Consider the following 15106-nt stretch of genomic DNA (forward strand, 5'->3'; position numbering starts at 1 on the left):
AATTTAATTTAGAAGGGGATAAAAGATGAGTTGTGTATATTTCTTTACTTATGTGTACGCCACGGCTTGATTATCATTGTAGCTGGCATAGCTCATACTCGACCGTTTGAAGAAATGGTTCTGGTGCATAATAATATACCCCTGGAAGAGTAAAATGCATTGTTGATAGGTGCAAGAGAGGAAGCAAACAACGCCTTACACTTACCACCCCGAATCTCTCTCCCAGCTTAGCAATACTTCCTCAACCACCGATTTGCTAAACGTTTTTCCCAGCTTCCTCTGTTTCCTTTCAAGCTTCATCTGCAGTTTATAAATTTCTAATTTTTTTCTTTTCGAGTTCATACCTCATGTCAATTTCTCGTCTACGTAAACGTAGTGAATCCATAAAAGCCTTTGTGTAGGTGAGCAAGTTGGTAGTTTCACTGCGCCCTATACACCCACCCTTGGAAATTTATACCGGATAAGTAATGGGGCTTTGCTTGGAAGCGTTTTCCATATTGGGCACTCTATGAAGGAGATCACCATTGAAAATCAAGATTTGGCAAGGGAATCCTAGTCGACAAGATGGGAAAATTAGAGAGAATACCAAAGTTTGGAGGGGGTGTGGGGGAAATCGCAAGAGAGAGGGATAGGCGATATACCAGTAAGACGATAAAATACTTAAGATAATTTAACCATCAACAAGATGAGAGTGAATTAAACAGGAGAAAAAAATACATTGAACAATAGAATATGGACGCGCTGGAAGCGATTAGTTTTCTTATTTTCGTAGGTCCCTTGTGCCCGAGTCCAGAGCACCCCTTGCTGGAGCCTGTTCCCCCAGAGAAGTCTGGCAGAGTTGATGTCTTAGCAAGGTGATTTCTTGGGTGAGTGAATCTCGTGTCCGCCTCAGTTTATGAATGTAATCGATGGCTAAGAAGCAACGGGGAGTGAGTCCCGGAAGAGGAGGAAGTAAGACGTTGCTTGCGCAAGCCTACCTTCTTTCAACACTTCCCACTTAGTCGTCTTGGTGCCTTTGTCGATAGGCAAAATCTCCCGAAGATCATCAAACATGTCCTTCATCTAAAACCAAAATAGGATTCAGTTACAGAAGCGTTTGCTTTAATGGATATAGGTTCATTATTACTTCTTTTCTCCTCCTTCTTTCCGCCAACTTGTGCGAAATCCTCAGCTCAGGGGACCGACTGTATGTTTTCTCGCCACCACCCCCTTCTCGACCCCTTGCCTCTTCAGATGGGGGGCTGCTCGGTGCCGAGAAAAAGTCTCGGTGCTCTGAGTATGAAATTGGTCCCGTTGCTAGCAATTGTCAACCAATTTAGCACTCACCACGGCAAGAAAAGGAATATGGAAGATGCATTAATTACTTCGCTTGAAAACCGATTCCACTGCAAAAGAGTGTCTCCTCCTATCTTCTCCTACAGTGACCCGATCCCTGTTCTCTGTGCCCCAGATTGCAGTTCCATCTGCCGATCCTCGCCTCCTAGGCTCGAGGGGATGCAATTTCTGGCCTTTTCCGCCGTTAACTTAATTGCTTGACAGGAATTCACGATGGCTACTGACTATAGCCAGATGTGAACTTACCAGCAGCAAATGGCGGCCGTAGGTGCGAAGTCTGCTTGAGGTCGAAGGTCGACAAGGAGAATGGGGGATGGAGAGGAGGCGGTGGATATAGCGGCTGAGATGCTAATTGTCTCGCGTTCATGACACTTCGCTACTCAATGTCGGGGAGGAAGGGAAAACAAGAGGGTTCAGAACAAGAAAGACGCGGGGGCGAGAAGCTAGTCAGAGGAATGAGGAAAAAAACAACCAGAAACAAAAAGAAAAAAAGGCCGCGTGCGCCATGCGAGAAAGAGGATTCTGCATCTGCACCGGACGCTATGATTAAGGGAAAAAAAAACTCTCAGAAATAAGCTTTGTGCGAGCACACAGATGATCGCGGGGATTGCTCCCCCTCCCGTGGTGGCCAGCATGCGATTAAGGTTTGCATATGCAAACCCCGCTGCGCCACGGTGGAGAATTGTCAAGAGCTATATCCAAATCCAACGGGATCAGCCTTTTCCTCAAGCCATGTATTACACTCTCGATGCGCGATCTTCGGTCTTTGCGCCTCCCCCCGGCTGCCTATGGGAAGTGGGCCGGAAGCCTTCTCCCAGCCATCCTTCGATCTTGACATGCATCTCTGAAAATCCTCGTGTGTCTCGTGTTCAGACGCCCTCCACGAGTTCCTCGGCCAAGGCGCGCAGGTGAAAAGAGCCGAGTGTGTCGGGCAGTTGCAAGGCACCCGAGCTCTCAAGCCAGAAAGCATCCTCACGGGAAAGGAAGCGGGCTAATCAAGGCACCCGCCTAGTTGCATGCTCAGTCCGGGTGATGGTTTGGAGGGTTTGCGTTAATTAAACCAGACAGGTCATGGCAGGCGGTAGGCTTCAAGCTGGTCAGGGCTGGAGGGGGCCTCCAAGCTCCGTGGATGGCCACCGAATGTCCTTGTCAATTTTGGCGTGGCTTGTTTTAGGCAAAAGCTCCACTCATTTAACTTGCAGAGGGCATTGCAAGTCAAAGGGGCTGAATTCGATCTGTCAGAGATATCGGTGTCATGCCCTGCGCTTGCAGCCGTGTCCCAGTCTCAGTCGATACCAGAGCCATTGGCTTAAGGGCTCGAGCAGAACGTGCTCGCCTCTCAAGAACCTTAAAAGCTTCGCACGCACAGAGTTGGATGGCCAAATGAGCTGTGCATTAATGTGTAGGGAATCCCTGGATTTAAATGTAATCTAAATAATTGCCTAAAGCTGGTTCTATCACAGCATAGGTTATATTGGGTTATCCACCCCACTTGCGGCCATACCGTGTCCGTTCTCCACGTCTCTAGATCGGATGTGCAACTCTAGCGTGCCCAACCTCCACCGGCTCCATTTTCTTTGTTCATCGAGGGGCGAATACACGCATATATGGCACGTAGTTCTAGCCTTATATCCCTTCTAGCCGCTTCTTCAGGTGTTGTTCTTGCCCTCCCGCCTTCATCGGCATGAGGCAGATTTAGACCATCCCATCCCACTGGCAATAAGCAGAGTTATTGTGCGGGGAACGTGCGCATATATGACTCTAGGTTAGTTTTGGGTGGTGGCGAAGAGATGAAGCTATTCAAACGGACGGATGCTAAGCCATGTTAGAAATAGGAAGAAAAAATATGCCCCGGGGCCGGATCCAGGGGCAGAGAGTTGATCCGTTGGCCGCAATGGCCCCAATCTTTCCGGCCAGATTGATGACAAATCAATCTCGTCTCAGAAATGTTGTTTATTGGCAAATTTAATTAAATAGCACAACCTTTTTGTATCCGTTTTCCCTACCCTATTCGGCATGACGATCTTCCCTAGACCCACCTTCAACAAAGATTACATCAAGCTTCCCCCTGGAACGGCAGTCGATGGCGCCAAGTCCTCGGCCCATCTCTTCCGACCCCTCCAGATCCGAGGATGTCATTTCAAGAACAGGTTGGTTAGCGAATTGCGAAATTGTGGATGCTCTACGCTAACACACACTCTCTTTATAGAATTGTAGTTAGTCCAATGTGCATGTATAGTGCTAATGACGGTGTCCCTAATGACTTCCACCTTGTCCACCTTGGAGGTTTCGCCCTCCGTGGAGCTGCCCTGGTGATTGCAGAGGCAACCGCAGTGCTTCCAGAAGGGCGAATCTCTCCCGATGACACGGGTCTCTGGAACGATGAACAGGCTCATGCATTCAAGCGAATCACCGACTTCATCCATTCGCAGGGGGCATTGGCTGGGATCCAGCTTGCCCATGCCGGCCGTAAAGCTTCCATGAATTCGCCCTGGAAGGGATACGAATTAGCGGTGGAGGAAGAGGGCGGATGGCCAAACGGGGTAAAAGGCCCTGATGGAGAGCGATGGGACCACAGACATGCCGTCCCCTCCGCAATGTCCATTGACGACATTCACAACGTGATTGACGCCTACGTTGCCGCGGCCCGCCGCGCTGTCAATGCGGGCTTCGATGTGATTGAAATTCACGGAGCTCACGGCTATTTAATCCACGAATTCTATTCCGGCAACTCCAATTCCCGCACTGACAAATATGGCGGCTCGCTCGATAACCGCCTTCGCCTTGCGCTCGAGATTGCAAGAGCGGTGCGGGCGGTGGTTCCGGAAGACAAGGCGCTCTTTTTCCGCCTGAGTGCCTCCGATTGGACCGATGAGAATGTCAATGGCGGGTGGGACGTCGCTCAGAGTGTGGAGCTCTCTCGGCGCTTGAAGGAGGCTGGGGTGGACCTGATAGATGTGTCGAGCGCGGGGAACGTGGCCCGCCAGGCAATCCAGGCTACTCCGGGTTATCAGGTCCCGTTTGCGGAGGAGATCCGCCGGGAGGCTGACGTCTTGGTGTCGGCGGTAGGGCTGATCACCGAGCCAAGCCAGGCGGAGGAGATTGTCGCTTCGGGTAAAGCCGATCTGGTTCAGTTGGCTCGCGAATTCCTGCGCGATGCTTCGTGGGTCTTGAGGGCGGCTCGCGACCTAGGGGTCGATGTGAAATGGCCAAACCAATATGACCGCGCCAAATTCTAGAGACCTTTCACCTTGGTTCATGTACTGTACGCTTTCCGATGTTGCATATATGTTTTTAGACCCGCTGGATCCTTTCTCCTAGATAAATTAATTTTAAAGCTCAGCGACAGCTCTGGCAATTTTGCCTCCCTCTTATAAATGCGTATTATGGAATGATTGCCATTTTTTTCTTTCGGTTTGCCGGCATTAAGTTCGATGAATCCAAATACCGCTCGTATTATTAAATCCAAAAGCACTGGGGCCAATCGCGACGCGCAATTTTCGTGTTAGACTTTTAGGGTTTTTTTCCACTATGAAATTTCAAATGCAAAGTCACAATAACGCGAAAATTTTTCGCGTTTCTCTAGTCTCCCATATAAACCCGACCCATTGCTTCACTATATCCTATTCCCTTTCTCTCTCTAACTACTTACTTCCAAGCTACTTTCTTCACCGTCTCTATACTCAACCGCAATGCCTCCCAAAGAAAGCAAGGTCACTAAGAAATCAGCGGGTACGTATTGTATTGGTATCTCGCCCTCTATCAACGGTGGAGGGGGGAGGGACGGGCAATTTTGAACTTAACCCCGGCCTCCTCTTCTTAGGCTCTGGCGCCGGCAAAAAGCTTTCGCCGTACAACAAGTTCATGAAGACCGAGCTCGCCAAAGTGAAGTCAGAAAAACCCGACCTCAACCACAAGGTATGTTCTGCCACCGCCGTGCTTTATTTCTGTTTGCAATAGGGTGGATCCTAACCTAGTTTTCTGGGGATTGCAGGAGGCTTTCAAGATTGCTGCTTCTCGATGGAAGGATTCGCCGGAGAATCCCAAAAACAAAAAGTAGACCCCAATCCCACTGTGCTATTTTCGCTTTCTTGTCTGTGTGTGTCTTTTACCTAAGCTCTTTTGCACCATGTTTTTTATCCATGCTATTGTCTAGTATGTTGGTTGGAGTTCTTTTATCTTCTGTACAGTAATATTTTGCTTTATGTGTTTAATGTTAGTTTTGTTTTTTTCCCTCTCTCTGAACATCGACGGTCCGTGTTTGAACCAAAGGCCGAAGCAGACCATGCCTCCCCCTCCCCCAACTTGGGCCCGACTTTCGAGGAAAGAGCCGAGGGAGGAGGAGGAGGGGGTTTCGGCCGTTTCGGATGAAAGATCTCGGCTGGAGCCGGTACCTCAAACGAGGTGGGAATAAAAAATAAAATTCCATTGTTACGGAAGTGCTAGCACAGAAAGTGGGGGTGATAAATGCATTTACATGTGGGGCTAAAAAGGCAATGGTAGTCAACGAATTAGAAAAAGGCGACGATGAATTAAACGGGAATGAAAAACAAAGGATCATATAAATTAAGACAAGCGAACAATAAATAGGGTAGGGAATGGCTTTGCCTCTATAATGGCGAGTGCATTCCCAGCTTCGTGTTGAAAATCAGCTTGCTCCGCTTTTGGAACCGAATCCACTCCTTGCGATCATGCATTTTGACAAAGTGCTGCACTGGGAGGAACACGAGCGGCCACAAGAACGCCAGGACATAGATATACCACGACAGCCCCGCAAACGAAAACGGTAGCCCCTGAAGAGACACCGCGCAGAACACAAATTGCAAGCACAAACAAGTGACGTTGGCTACAATCCACGCGCGATTACGATAGGGGGGGAATTCCCACAGCGGGAGCGTGCGATTCAGGAACGTGCCCGAGAGGCACACCGAGTACCACACGATCACAACAAGTGCGCAGTTTTGGCTGAACAGAACCGCGAGCTGCTCTTGTTCGCCCCAGTGCAACCAACTTGTCCAGCCGATATCGCCAAAGATGGACAGCCTGTAGGGCGGGCCAATCTCGGAGAGGACCAGGCCGTACACCACCACACTCATGGCCATGGCCGGGACGAAGCGCAGCGCCCAGTAGGTGACGAAGCGCCAGCGATCCTTAAGGTGCTCATCGTTTTTGTTTGGCATTTGCGACATAATGTCGGCCTCGTGGGGCGTGAACAGGAAGGAGCAGCCAAGTAGCGGCAGAATCACAAACATATACCACAACATCTGGTAGCCGGTCAGTAGGGGCGGGAAAAGGAGGCAGTCTGCAACCAGGTAGACTGCCGAGAGGGAGAAGGAGGCGCCAACCAGAAAGATAAATGCTTGGCGCAGATTGGTGAGGAGACGCCGGGCTTCGCGGATGATCTGCGAGAGCGCAAATACGCTCGTCTCGTATTGCATGAAGAGCCCGCAGGGGAGGCCGACCAGCGCCGCCCCGAGCACGAGGGGTGGTTGGATTCCATCGAGACGAAGCCTGCCTTTCGACACGGCGCGAGTCCGTGCGGGCTCCACGGCAACGCTGACGTCCGCCATTGCGAACGACGGCGTATTGGCGGCATTGAGCGCACTCCCGATGCAGCACACTACCTCCCCATACTCCTGGAACACACGAATCATCTCCTGGGTGGCCTCCGGTGTACACTCGGCGAAGAGCGACACATGGAGTGGAATATCGTCCACCTCCTCCAGGTGGGGGCGGATATTCTCGATGCCACGGGGGAGTTTCGCTTTGATATCATGCTCCTGTAGGTAGCCGCTTCCACATTCTTCGTCGTTGGCAGAGGAGAGCAGTATGCAGCTGTTCCAGTCGGTTTCGAGGCCCAGGCGTTCGGCGTATGCCTTGCTCTCACGCTCCGCCGTTCGCGAGAAATAGACAAACCGGATTCCGGCCATGCGTAAATCCTCGATAAAGTCGCACACGTCCGTCTTGGGCTCATGGGCTAGGGATGCCAGACCCAAAAACACCTGATTGCGGATGACATTTCGATAGAAGTCCTGCTGGCTCATCTCGGAATCGCTTGAGACATCGTTCTCATTATCGCCTTCAACCCACCACGGGGGATGACGCGGGCGGGTGCGGGGGATCAACTTCTGGCTAGTGTAGGCGAGAGAGGCATCCGTTTCATCGGTGCCACCATTGGAATCGTTCGATACTAATTTGGGGTCACTCGGGGATGGCTCTACGTTGGTTAAATCTTCAATCGCGTCCCCGGTGGGCGGCGGCGCATATGGCATTACAACGAATGCAAACCCTCCATCCTCGGTGCGATCCAAAAATGGGATGCGCGATTTGTTGGAGCTGATGGGGCGGTAGGAGTACGCGACAATCTGGAGATCGTTGACGACGGCATTCTGGTAAAAATCGTAGATCTTTTTCTCCACCTATCCGAGACATATTAATTAATCAAGAGTGTTCTAAAAGCGCTTCTCAATGCAAGGTGGTGAGGTCGATTACCGTTGCAGACAGCTGCTTCACTCCGGCTCCATCCCAATAGTCTGTGCAAAAATCCAGGATAATTTCCAGATGTCCATCTGAGAGAAGATGGTAGCCGTGGGCCCCAGGCTCCTCAAAGATAGACGACAGCATGCTAGGGATCTCGTAGTGGTAGAAGGGGATGCGATATTGGAGAGAATCGTGGTATGGAGCGAAAGTGTAGATCTCTTTTCGGCGTTTGAACGAAGACAATGCTCGATCAACAAAGCCAATTGCCCGACCGATGCTGCATAGACAAGCTGTAAAGAGAATGATAAACAATCGTCAATTCTTTTTGGATAGGAGGGCATGTGGTCTGGTCTGACCTTGTCTTGCAGGTTTGGTTCGGCCGTGGACATGCAGCCCAGACTGGCGTTTATGGTGTTCAGTACGCCGTCGTCCATGCGTCACTCCACAGCTCGTATTCAATAGCAAATTGAGTCCAATCGGCTTCAGGGAGCTATACAAATATTCCATCAATATTGATATAAGGAAAATGTCAGGAATAAACAAAATAAAACAAACGGTAAATGTTGATTCCAGTCTTCATCTTCGAAGCGGATTCCAGGTGGCTGTCGGGCATCTTCAACGATATCCAAGGCTGTAATGTCCTCTTGCCCGTCAAGAAATAATAGCTGCTCAACGCTCGGAAAAGGCTATATTAAAAGATCAGAACGAGCCGTGTGAAGAGGGTGATTTGAGATTGGACCTACGTTTGAAATGGTTCCCTCTCTGTCGATACAACATATCACGGTGACGGTAGCCAAGGACTCGAAGAGATTCGTCGAGCGGGTCAACGAGACGTGATCCCATTTGGTCAATAGCGACCACACCTTTCGCAATACGGCCCCTGCAAAGAAAATGGGCTCCGAGTTAGCAAAACGAGCACACGGTTAAAAATAACGGCGTGCATCCTGACATACCTAAAGTTAACTCCACATTTTTAGTAGGTGGAGGAGCCTCATTATCAAACTCGTCCACGTCTTCATCTTCTTCGTATGCCGTTTTGGACGCCTCCAGTGCATCAAATAGAACCAATACCACGGCATTCCCTGCACTGCGTGCGACCATCCAAAGGGTGGGTAAGGAAAGCGGAAGCAGAGGCAATATTGTAAGCACTGGAAGTAGAGCTAGCAGGTCAAAGGCCTGGTGGGGATCGTGATGCTTCGGGTAATCATTAAGCAGAAATCGCAGCAAGCCAACAAGAACCGCAATGGCGAGAGCAATCCATATGAGCTTGCCGTATACCAAGTCTTGCATCACCTTGGCTGAATTCTGCACAACGGAGGCTGGGCGCGTGAGAGTAATGGCTGCACGGAGGCATTTTTCGATTGGTGTTTCAAGCACAAGAAATCGGAAGCGGCCCCGACTGTGAACATACTCTTCCATGATCCAGCGGGGGGGTGGGTCTCCAAAAAGAGTGGTGCGAAAGGGCTGCTGAGCTTCAAGGATATAGGGTTTATCCTGTTCATCCTCGTCGATATCTACGGTCGGAATAAACTGCATACGACAGGGCGCATGGTCACCATAGTGCAGTTCAACCGTGTCTCCCTCCACCAATAGGGTGGTGGGCAAGACGCGGCACAGTCCATCCCGAATCACTTTGGCCGAGCTGACTGAGGAGACGATCGGAATGCGGATATCCTGACATACCATGGGCTTGTTGCTTAATACAAAAGATCCTTCCGCAGGAAAACGGAATAGATTGGTTTACCTGCACGGCGTCTACTCCACTTATTTTCAAACTCTTTATTATGCTCTGGGCTCGGTCGGTAATTTCCCTTGATCCCAGACGCATTTCACGCTGGTAGAGGTAGCCGTTCCATATAAAAACCAGGAGTATTAGTAGGGATTCGACAAGAGCACCGGTTAGCCTTAGTTGATATGGTGAGCTATTCAAATAGCCGAAGATATAATATGCAAGCAAAATGAAAATGATGGCAAGGTTGAGAAGCGAAACCGGATGCATCACATAGGCAAGCAGATGAATGTTTTGAGATGAATGTTTACGTTCTTCATCGATGAGCGCCTGTGCTGCCTCAACCAGTTTTCTATAAAAGAGTATGCGCAGAAGTTACCATGAGAGCTATCTGAGGTAATCTGTATTTGAATAGCACGTACTGTAAGGCTTCTTCGCTCGATAATCCCCTTGTTCCATGATGGCTAGAATCTGAGCTAGAATCGTCGTGCTCATCTTCTCCCTCCGAATGACCAGAAGAATCATCGGAGGAAGTGGAGGAGGAGGAAGAGGAGGAGGAAGAAGAAGAGGCGGCAGCAAGTTCTCTTCCCCAAGCAGGTAGCAGCTCTTCTACAGGTTCTCCTCCGGTATAACATTTAACATTTGCTTCGCCCCCCTCAATCTCAATTAACGCGTAATCTTCACTCTCCAGCATAGTGGTCATTCGCATTACAGGTGAGTCTTCTATGCGCACTTGGAACTCACTATAGTCCGCCTCATCGGAATCAGAAGAATCAGAATCAAATTGCTTGCGCACTTTATCCGAGCTTTCGCTCAGAATACTTGCGGGGCGAACGGGTGGATTGGTAGGGGCGGCATTCTCTTCTGCTTGCACCTGTTCATCGGCGTGCTGGTCAGCAGTTACTTGAGCGGAGGTGGTGTCTGGTACCTCTCTGGATTGAGGATCGGCGGTTTGATTTGTACTGGAGTCGCCTGACTCATTTTCTCTGCCCATCGTCTAAGATCGGGCCTATTCAGAAATTTGAACAAACTATTGTGTCCCGTAATCTTTTCGACTTTAGTTAATTGTGACTGTTTCCAAGTTATCTTATGAGCCAGGATTACAGAGGTCTTTATCTTTTATTCTTGATCCATTCCCTCACCTATAAAGAGAGGGGATGTTTAGACTAGTTTAAAAATATGAGCAGCGACAATTATCTTCATTACCGCAGAAGCACGTAAGTAGTTGATCCCCTAAGCATCTGGAATAATATTTTTGATGAAATCATTAAAATTATAATCTACGACATTTGATTGCTCTTTCCCTTCTCAGGCTTGGTGTAGCCTTGATCGACTCACTAGATGAATTGGTCGCCTCTGGTCACATCAATCCACAGTTGGCAAAGCGCGTCGTAGATCAAGTAAATACATCTATTGTCTTTTTTGTAATATTTTTCAAATTTATGCTATGTAACCTCTACCATTCAGTTTGACAAGAGCATTGCAGAGGCTCTCAACGCTAAGGTGAAAAATAGAGCGACAATCAAAGTATGCATACATTTTTCAAGGATTATTTTTAGTTTGTGATGGATTGACGGCCCATTTTTAACCAATATAGGGTCACCTCCATACCTATCGCTTTCTCGACGACGTGTGGACTTTTATTATTGAAAACGCCAACTTTAAATTCGAGCAGGATAGTGTCGAGGCAGACCGAGTAAAGATTGTAGCATGCAACGCAAAGAAACCTGGCGAACAGTAGAAGCGCTGTGAGGGTGCAGTACCTAGGCTGGTTTTTCTATTTTCTCTCTCTTTCTCCCTCCCTCCCTCCCCCCCTCCCCTTATTGTAATTTAGTACTATTCGCATAAATTTGGAATTTTTTAAATAAAAAAAAGGCTTGGCGGGCCACTGAAAACCCATCTCACTAATGTAGCGCTGTTGTAGAGAGCTAAGGATGCCTCAAAGAACGACCCTGGGAGGAAGAGAAGAGAGAGGGAATTTCTTCGAGTTTCATATATCTGAAATTTTGACGTAACGAATTTTTCAAATCGAATTTCGAATAGAGAAAACCTCAAGCTTCTAGCGAAGAAAAGTTCTCTCTCTTTCCCATCGTCAAGTCAATATGGTGGTAGGTTGAGATTTCAGTTCTATGAATGTTGGATGATGGATGAAGGCAATTATACAAGGAGATGAGAGACGGATGGATGGATGATTGAAGTCTAAGCTTGCTGAATGAGAATCTGGATGCGTGATTAATTGAAATATAATGTTGGTTTTCTCTATTAGCGTGGTCCTCGTAAGCATTTGAAGCGACTTGCCGCTCCCAAGCACTGGATGCTTGATAAATTGACAGGGTGCTATGGTAAAATCTCTTTTTTTTTTGTTACAATGGATGGTGGTTAATTTTCAATCGATTTTTTTTCTTCGATGCAGCTCCCCGTCCATCTGCTGGCCCCCACAAGGTAAATACAGATCACTACCATTTTGCATTCTCCTCTCGCCTCCCCTTACTAATTTTTGCGATTCTTTGTAGCTCCGTGAATGTCTTCCTCTGATTATCTTCCTGCGCAATCGCTTGAAGTATGCCCTCAATGGCAAGGAAGTGCAAAGCATTCTGATGCAGCGTCTTGTCAAGGTCGACGGAAAGGTGCGCACTGACTCCACCTACCCCGCTGGATTCATGGATGTGATCACGATCGAGAAGACCGGTGAACACTTCCGTCTCATCTATGATGTCAAGGGTCGTTTCACTGTTCATCGTATCACTGCTGAGGAAGCCTCGTACAAGCTTTGCCGTGTCAAGCGCGTGCAGCTCGGCGCCAAGGGCATCCCATACATTGTCACCCATGATGGCCGTACTATCCGCTATCCCGATCCTCTCATCAACGTCAACGACACCGTTCGTCTTGACTTGGAGACCGGTAAGATTACCGACTTTGTCCACTTCGAGGTTGGCAACGTGTGCATGATCACTGGCGGACGTAACATGGGCCGTGTTGGTGTGATCACCCACCGTGAGCGTCACATTGGTGGTTTTGATATCGTCCATATCAAGGACTCGCTCGACCGTCAATTCGCCACCCGTCTGTCGAACGTGTTTGTTATTGGCCAAGGCAACAAGCCCTGGATCTCGCTTCCCAAGGGCAAGGGTGTTAAGCTTACGATTGCCGAAGAGCGCGATCGCCGCCGCGCACAGGCTTCCCACTAAATACTCAAAATCACAAGAGAGGCTAGCATTAGATCCTAACCTTTAGGACTGATTCTTTCATCTCTTGCCGAAACTACTTTTTTGTTTTTTGTTTTCTGTAACCTTTGAATAATAAAGGATACTCTCCTCATTGATTTCAATTCCCACTGCTAATTCCTGTAGTCATTGCAGTTTTCGATGCAATGGGGATTTTTTTAGACAACTCCTACAAGAGTGATCCCTGAACTGCAGAGTAGGCCTCTCCATTCAAAGATATTGGGTGGTTGGCAAGTGGAGTCAAGAGTTTCTCAATTCAGTTCAAATTTCTGAGGAATTTGCATTGCTCCTCTCTTTGCGTACAGGAGGTATTATTCCTTTATTCCACCACCACCTATGCCCTACTTGAACTAATTTCCCCACCCAAAACCACCGAGAGGCTCGTCTCACCAAGGAGTGAAATGTTTGACAGCCCACTTAATGCCAAGCCACGCTGGCTTGGAGGATTTTGCACTCGGGTTTTGGAAACCATCCTTTCATTTTTATCTTTTAGGTTTACCATATACACTAGAGCAGATTCTAATAATATGTACGGACGACCTCCATATGGGCAAACCACAGTGCCCCCTCAACAAGGCAATTACGGTGCTTATCCTCCCCCACAACAATTCTATGGAGGAGGTTATCCTCAGCAGCCATATGGTAGTATATGATCCCAGAAAGCTGTTTCCATTGTGGGAAAGAATTCTTCGCTAACGTGGAACCCATTAAAATTGATACTTCAGGCCGGCCCCCACCACCAGCGGGGCAACAACCACCTCCGAACGTAGATCCACAACTTTGGCATTGGTTTAAAGCGGTGGACACGGACAATAGTGGGTTTCTGACGGTGGAGGAGCTTCAGCGCGCTCTAATCAACGGTATTGCTTTTGCGAGATCTGGCCGTTCGATCATATTTTGACTTTCATTTCATTGCAGGTGATTGGAGCCCCTTCAACATTGAAACGTGTCGAATGATGATCAATATGTTCGATGTCGACAATTCAGGAACCATTAACTACCAAGAATTTGCGGGCTTATGGCGCTATATTGAGGTGAATGTCAGCTAAGGTCAGCCAAACTAGAATAGTGCAATTTACCTATATTCCATACAGGAATGGAAGCGCTGTTTCCAAACATTTGATCAGGATGGAAGTGGTACAATCAACTTTCAAGAGCTCAAGACCGCACTACGTTCGTTTGGTTACAAGTAAGAATGCGCCCAGGGTAACTATGATGTGACCACTCCCTTAATGGTTTACACTTCTCTCGCAGCCTCTCAGACAACTTCATTCGGTTATTGATCAAAAAATACGATAAGTACGGCACGCAGGATATTACGGTAGGCTGAAAGAATTTGGGTTGTTTGTTTCCAGAACTGAATAACTAATACAGCGGTCTATGCGTGTGTGTAGTTTGATCTTTTTTTGCAGGTATGTTACACGATTATCATGTGTTAGTCACTCGGACTGATTATGAAGTCGCCTTGTTCTGTTTAGGCATGCGTCACAGTAAAAACGCTGACGGATGCTTTCCGTCGGTTTGACGTGAACGCAAGTGGATGGATACAGATCAACTATGAGCAATTCTTGGAACTTGTGGTGATGAACCGTTAAATTTTTCCTTTTCAATTACTTGTATAGTTTGTAGTCCGGGATCACCTATATTTGTAGTGCGATCTTTAATGTCAGAATTGATCTATTGTTTCTATTGAATTACTTTTTTTGCTCTGGTATTCTCAAAATGGCAAAACTCTATCCTCAAGGTCTCTTCTAGATTACCGTGTTGTTCCCTTGAAAGAAGAGGAAGCAACAACAAAATCTTGACGCTTTTTTAAACATTCTCGCGGATCCACCGCGACAGCGCGTCAATCGGTACATTGGTCCTACTGAATACCGAACTGCTTGAAGATAGGAGAGAATGGTAAGTAGTATTGAGCAGTATTTGACGGCATTGGATTAGAGGGGCTACCGGAGAACTGGGAGAAATGTCTTGGAAGATGTATCTAGCAGATGTTGCTCCGAAATTGACCTAGGAAATAGAGCTAGTCGAGAGCGGAATGAGAAGCCCCTGGAGTAGCTCCAATATGATTCTTTTGAAGCTGTAACGGTTGTACGATATTTGATGGAAGTCAATTGGCGGGGAATGTAATCTTGTTCCCTATTGATTTAATTCAACCGGTTGGCGAGAGCGCGGCATTGACGTAATCGCCCGAGTGTGATTTAAGTTCAATCCCACTCGAATGAGATCATGATTGAAGAGCAAGAAACTCAGAAGCTCTGTGAGTCAACGATAAATGCTCGCGCGTTCTAATTTCCCATATAAGTCCGCATTCGCTGGTGCTCTTGGGCCCGGCTAA

General features: G+C 48.1%; 10 protein-coding genes across 10 annotated transcripts; 7 read left to right on the forward strand and 3 right to left on the reverse strand.

Moving 5' to 3' along the window:
• Nucleotides 1–760: 760 nt before the first annotated feature.
• Nucleotides 761–1702, reverse strand: VTP21DRAFT_10402 (uncharacterized protein; the record flags this gene model as incomplete). The annotated part of the gene is made up of 5 exons (XM_069389735.1): nt 761–912; nt 978–1062; nt 1127–1296; nt 1365–1508; nt 1582–1702. The coding sequence occupies 5 exons, from the start codon at nt 1700–1702 to the stop codon at nt 761–763; spliced, it is 672 nt and encodes a 223-aa protein (XP_069253025.1).
• Nucleotides 1703–1929: 227 nt separating this feature from the next.
• On the forward strand, nt 1930–2247 carry VTP21DRAFT_10403 (uncharacterized protein; the record flags this gene model as incomplete). Its single annotated transcript, XM_069389736.1, has 1 exon — nt 1930–2247. The coding sequence occupies one exon, from the start codon at nt 1930–1932 to the stop codon at nt 2245–2247; it is 318 nt and encodes a 105-aa protein (XP_069253026.1).
• A 159-nt stretch (nt 2248–2406) lies between these two features.
• Nucleotides 2407–2953, forward strand: VTP21DRAFT_10404 (uncharacterized protein; the record flags this gene model as incomplete). Its single annotated transcript, XM_069389737.1, has 2 exons — nt 2407–2760; nt 2864–2953. The coding sequence occupies 2 exons, from the start codon at nt 2407–2409 to the stop codon at nt 2951–2953; spliced, it is 444 nt and encodes a 147-aa protein (XP_069253027.1).
• A 398-nt stretch (nt 2954–3351) lies between these two features.
• Nucleotides 3352–4574, forward strand: VTP21DRAFT_10405 (uncharacterized protein; the record flags this gene model as incomplete). Its single annotated transcript, XM_069389738.1, has 2 exons — nt 3352–3485; nt 3545–4574. The coding sequence occupies 2 exons, from the start codon at nt 3352–3354 to the stop codon at nt 4572–4574; spliced, it is 1164 nt and encodes a 387-aa protein (XP_069253028.1).
• Nucleotides 4575–5027: 453 nt separating this feature from the next.
• Nucleotides 5028–5395, forward strand: VTP21DRAFT_10406 (uncharacterized protein; the record flags this gene model as incomplete). Its single annotated transcript, XM_069389739.1, has 3 exons — nt 5028–5067; nt 5159–5253; nt 5330–5395. The coding sequence occupies 3 exons, from the start codon at nt 5028–5030 to the stop codon at nt 5393–5395; spliced, it is 201 nt and encodes a 66-aa protein (XP_069253029.1).
• A 142-nt stretch (nt 5396–5537) lies between these two features.
• On the reverse strand, nt 5538–5896 carry VTP21DRAFT_10407 (uncharacterized protein; the record flags this gene model as incomplete). The annotated part of the gene is made up of 2 exons (XM_069389740.1): nt 5538–5729; nt 5813–5896. The coding sequence occupies 2 exons, from the start codon at nt 5894–5896 to the stop codon at nt 5538–5540; spliced, it is 276 nt and encodes a 91-aa protein (XP_069253030.1).
• Nucleotides 5897–5945: 49 nt separating this feature from the next.
• VTP21DRAFT_10408 (uncharacterized protein) lies at nt 5946–10538 on the reverse strand (the record flags this gene model as incomplete). Its single annotated transcript, XM_069389741.1, has 8 exons — nt 5946–7754; nt 7828–8105; nt 8172–8305; nt 8371–8501; nt 8559–8695; nt 8769–9489; nt 9560–9896; nt 9967–10538. The coding sequence occupies 8 exons, from the start codon at nt 10536–10538 to the stop codon at nt 5946–5948; spliced, it is 4119 nt and encodes a 1372-aa protein (XP_069253031.1).
• Nucleotides 10539–10723: 185 nt separating this feature from the next.
• Nucleotides 10724–11285, forward strand: VTP21DRAFT_10409 (uncharacterized protein; the record flags this gene model as incomplete). The annotated part of the gene is made up of 4 exons (XM_069389742.1): nt 10724–10761; nt 10857–10944; nt 11012–11071; nt 11142–11285. 4 exons carry the CDS (start codon nt 10724–10726, stop codon nt 11283–11285), a joined length of 330 nt encoding a protein of 109 aa, XP_069253032.1.
• Nucleotides 11286–11646: 361 nt separating this feature from the next.
• On the forward strand, nt 11647–12732 carry VTP21DRAFT_10410 (40S ribosomal protein eS4; the record flags this gene model as incomplete). Its single annotated transcript, XM_069389744.1, has 4 exons — nt 11647–11652; nt 11811–11886; nt 11958–11986; nt 12058–12732. 4 exons carry the CDS (start codon nt 11647–11649, stop codon nt 12730–12732), a joined length of 786 nt encoding a protein of 261 aa, XP_069253033.1.
• A 563-nt stretch (nt 12733–13295) lies between these two features.
• On the forward strand, nt 13296–14363 carry VTP21DRAFT_10411 (uncharacterized protein; the record flags this gene model as incomplete). The annotated part of the gene is made up of 7 exons (XM_069389745.1): nt 13296–13410; nt 13494–13628; nt 13687–13802; nt 13863–13957; nt 14023–14089; nt 14163–14180; nt 14247–14363. The coding sequence occupies 7 exons, from the start codon at nt 13296–13298 to the stop codon at nt 14361–14363; spliced, it is 663 nt and encodes a 220-aa protein (XP_069253034.1).
• Nucleotides 14364–15106: the final 743 nt, after the last annotated feature.

This window comes from Calcarisporiella thermophila, assembly GCF_041956535.1.
Source record: "Calcarisporiella thermophila strain CBS 279.70 unplaced genomic scaffold VTP21scaffold_7, whole genome shotgun sequence".
In the NCBI taxonomy this organism is placed as follows: domain Eukaryota; kingdom Fungi; phylum Calcarisporiellomycota; class Calcarisporiellomycetes; order Calcarisporiellales; family Calcarisporiellaceae; genus Calcarisporiella; species Calcarisporiella thermophila.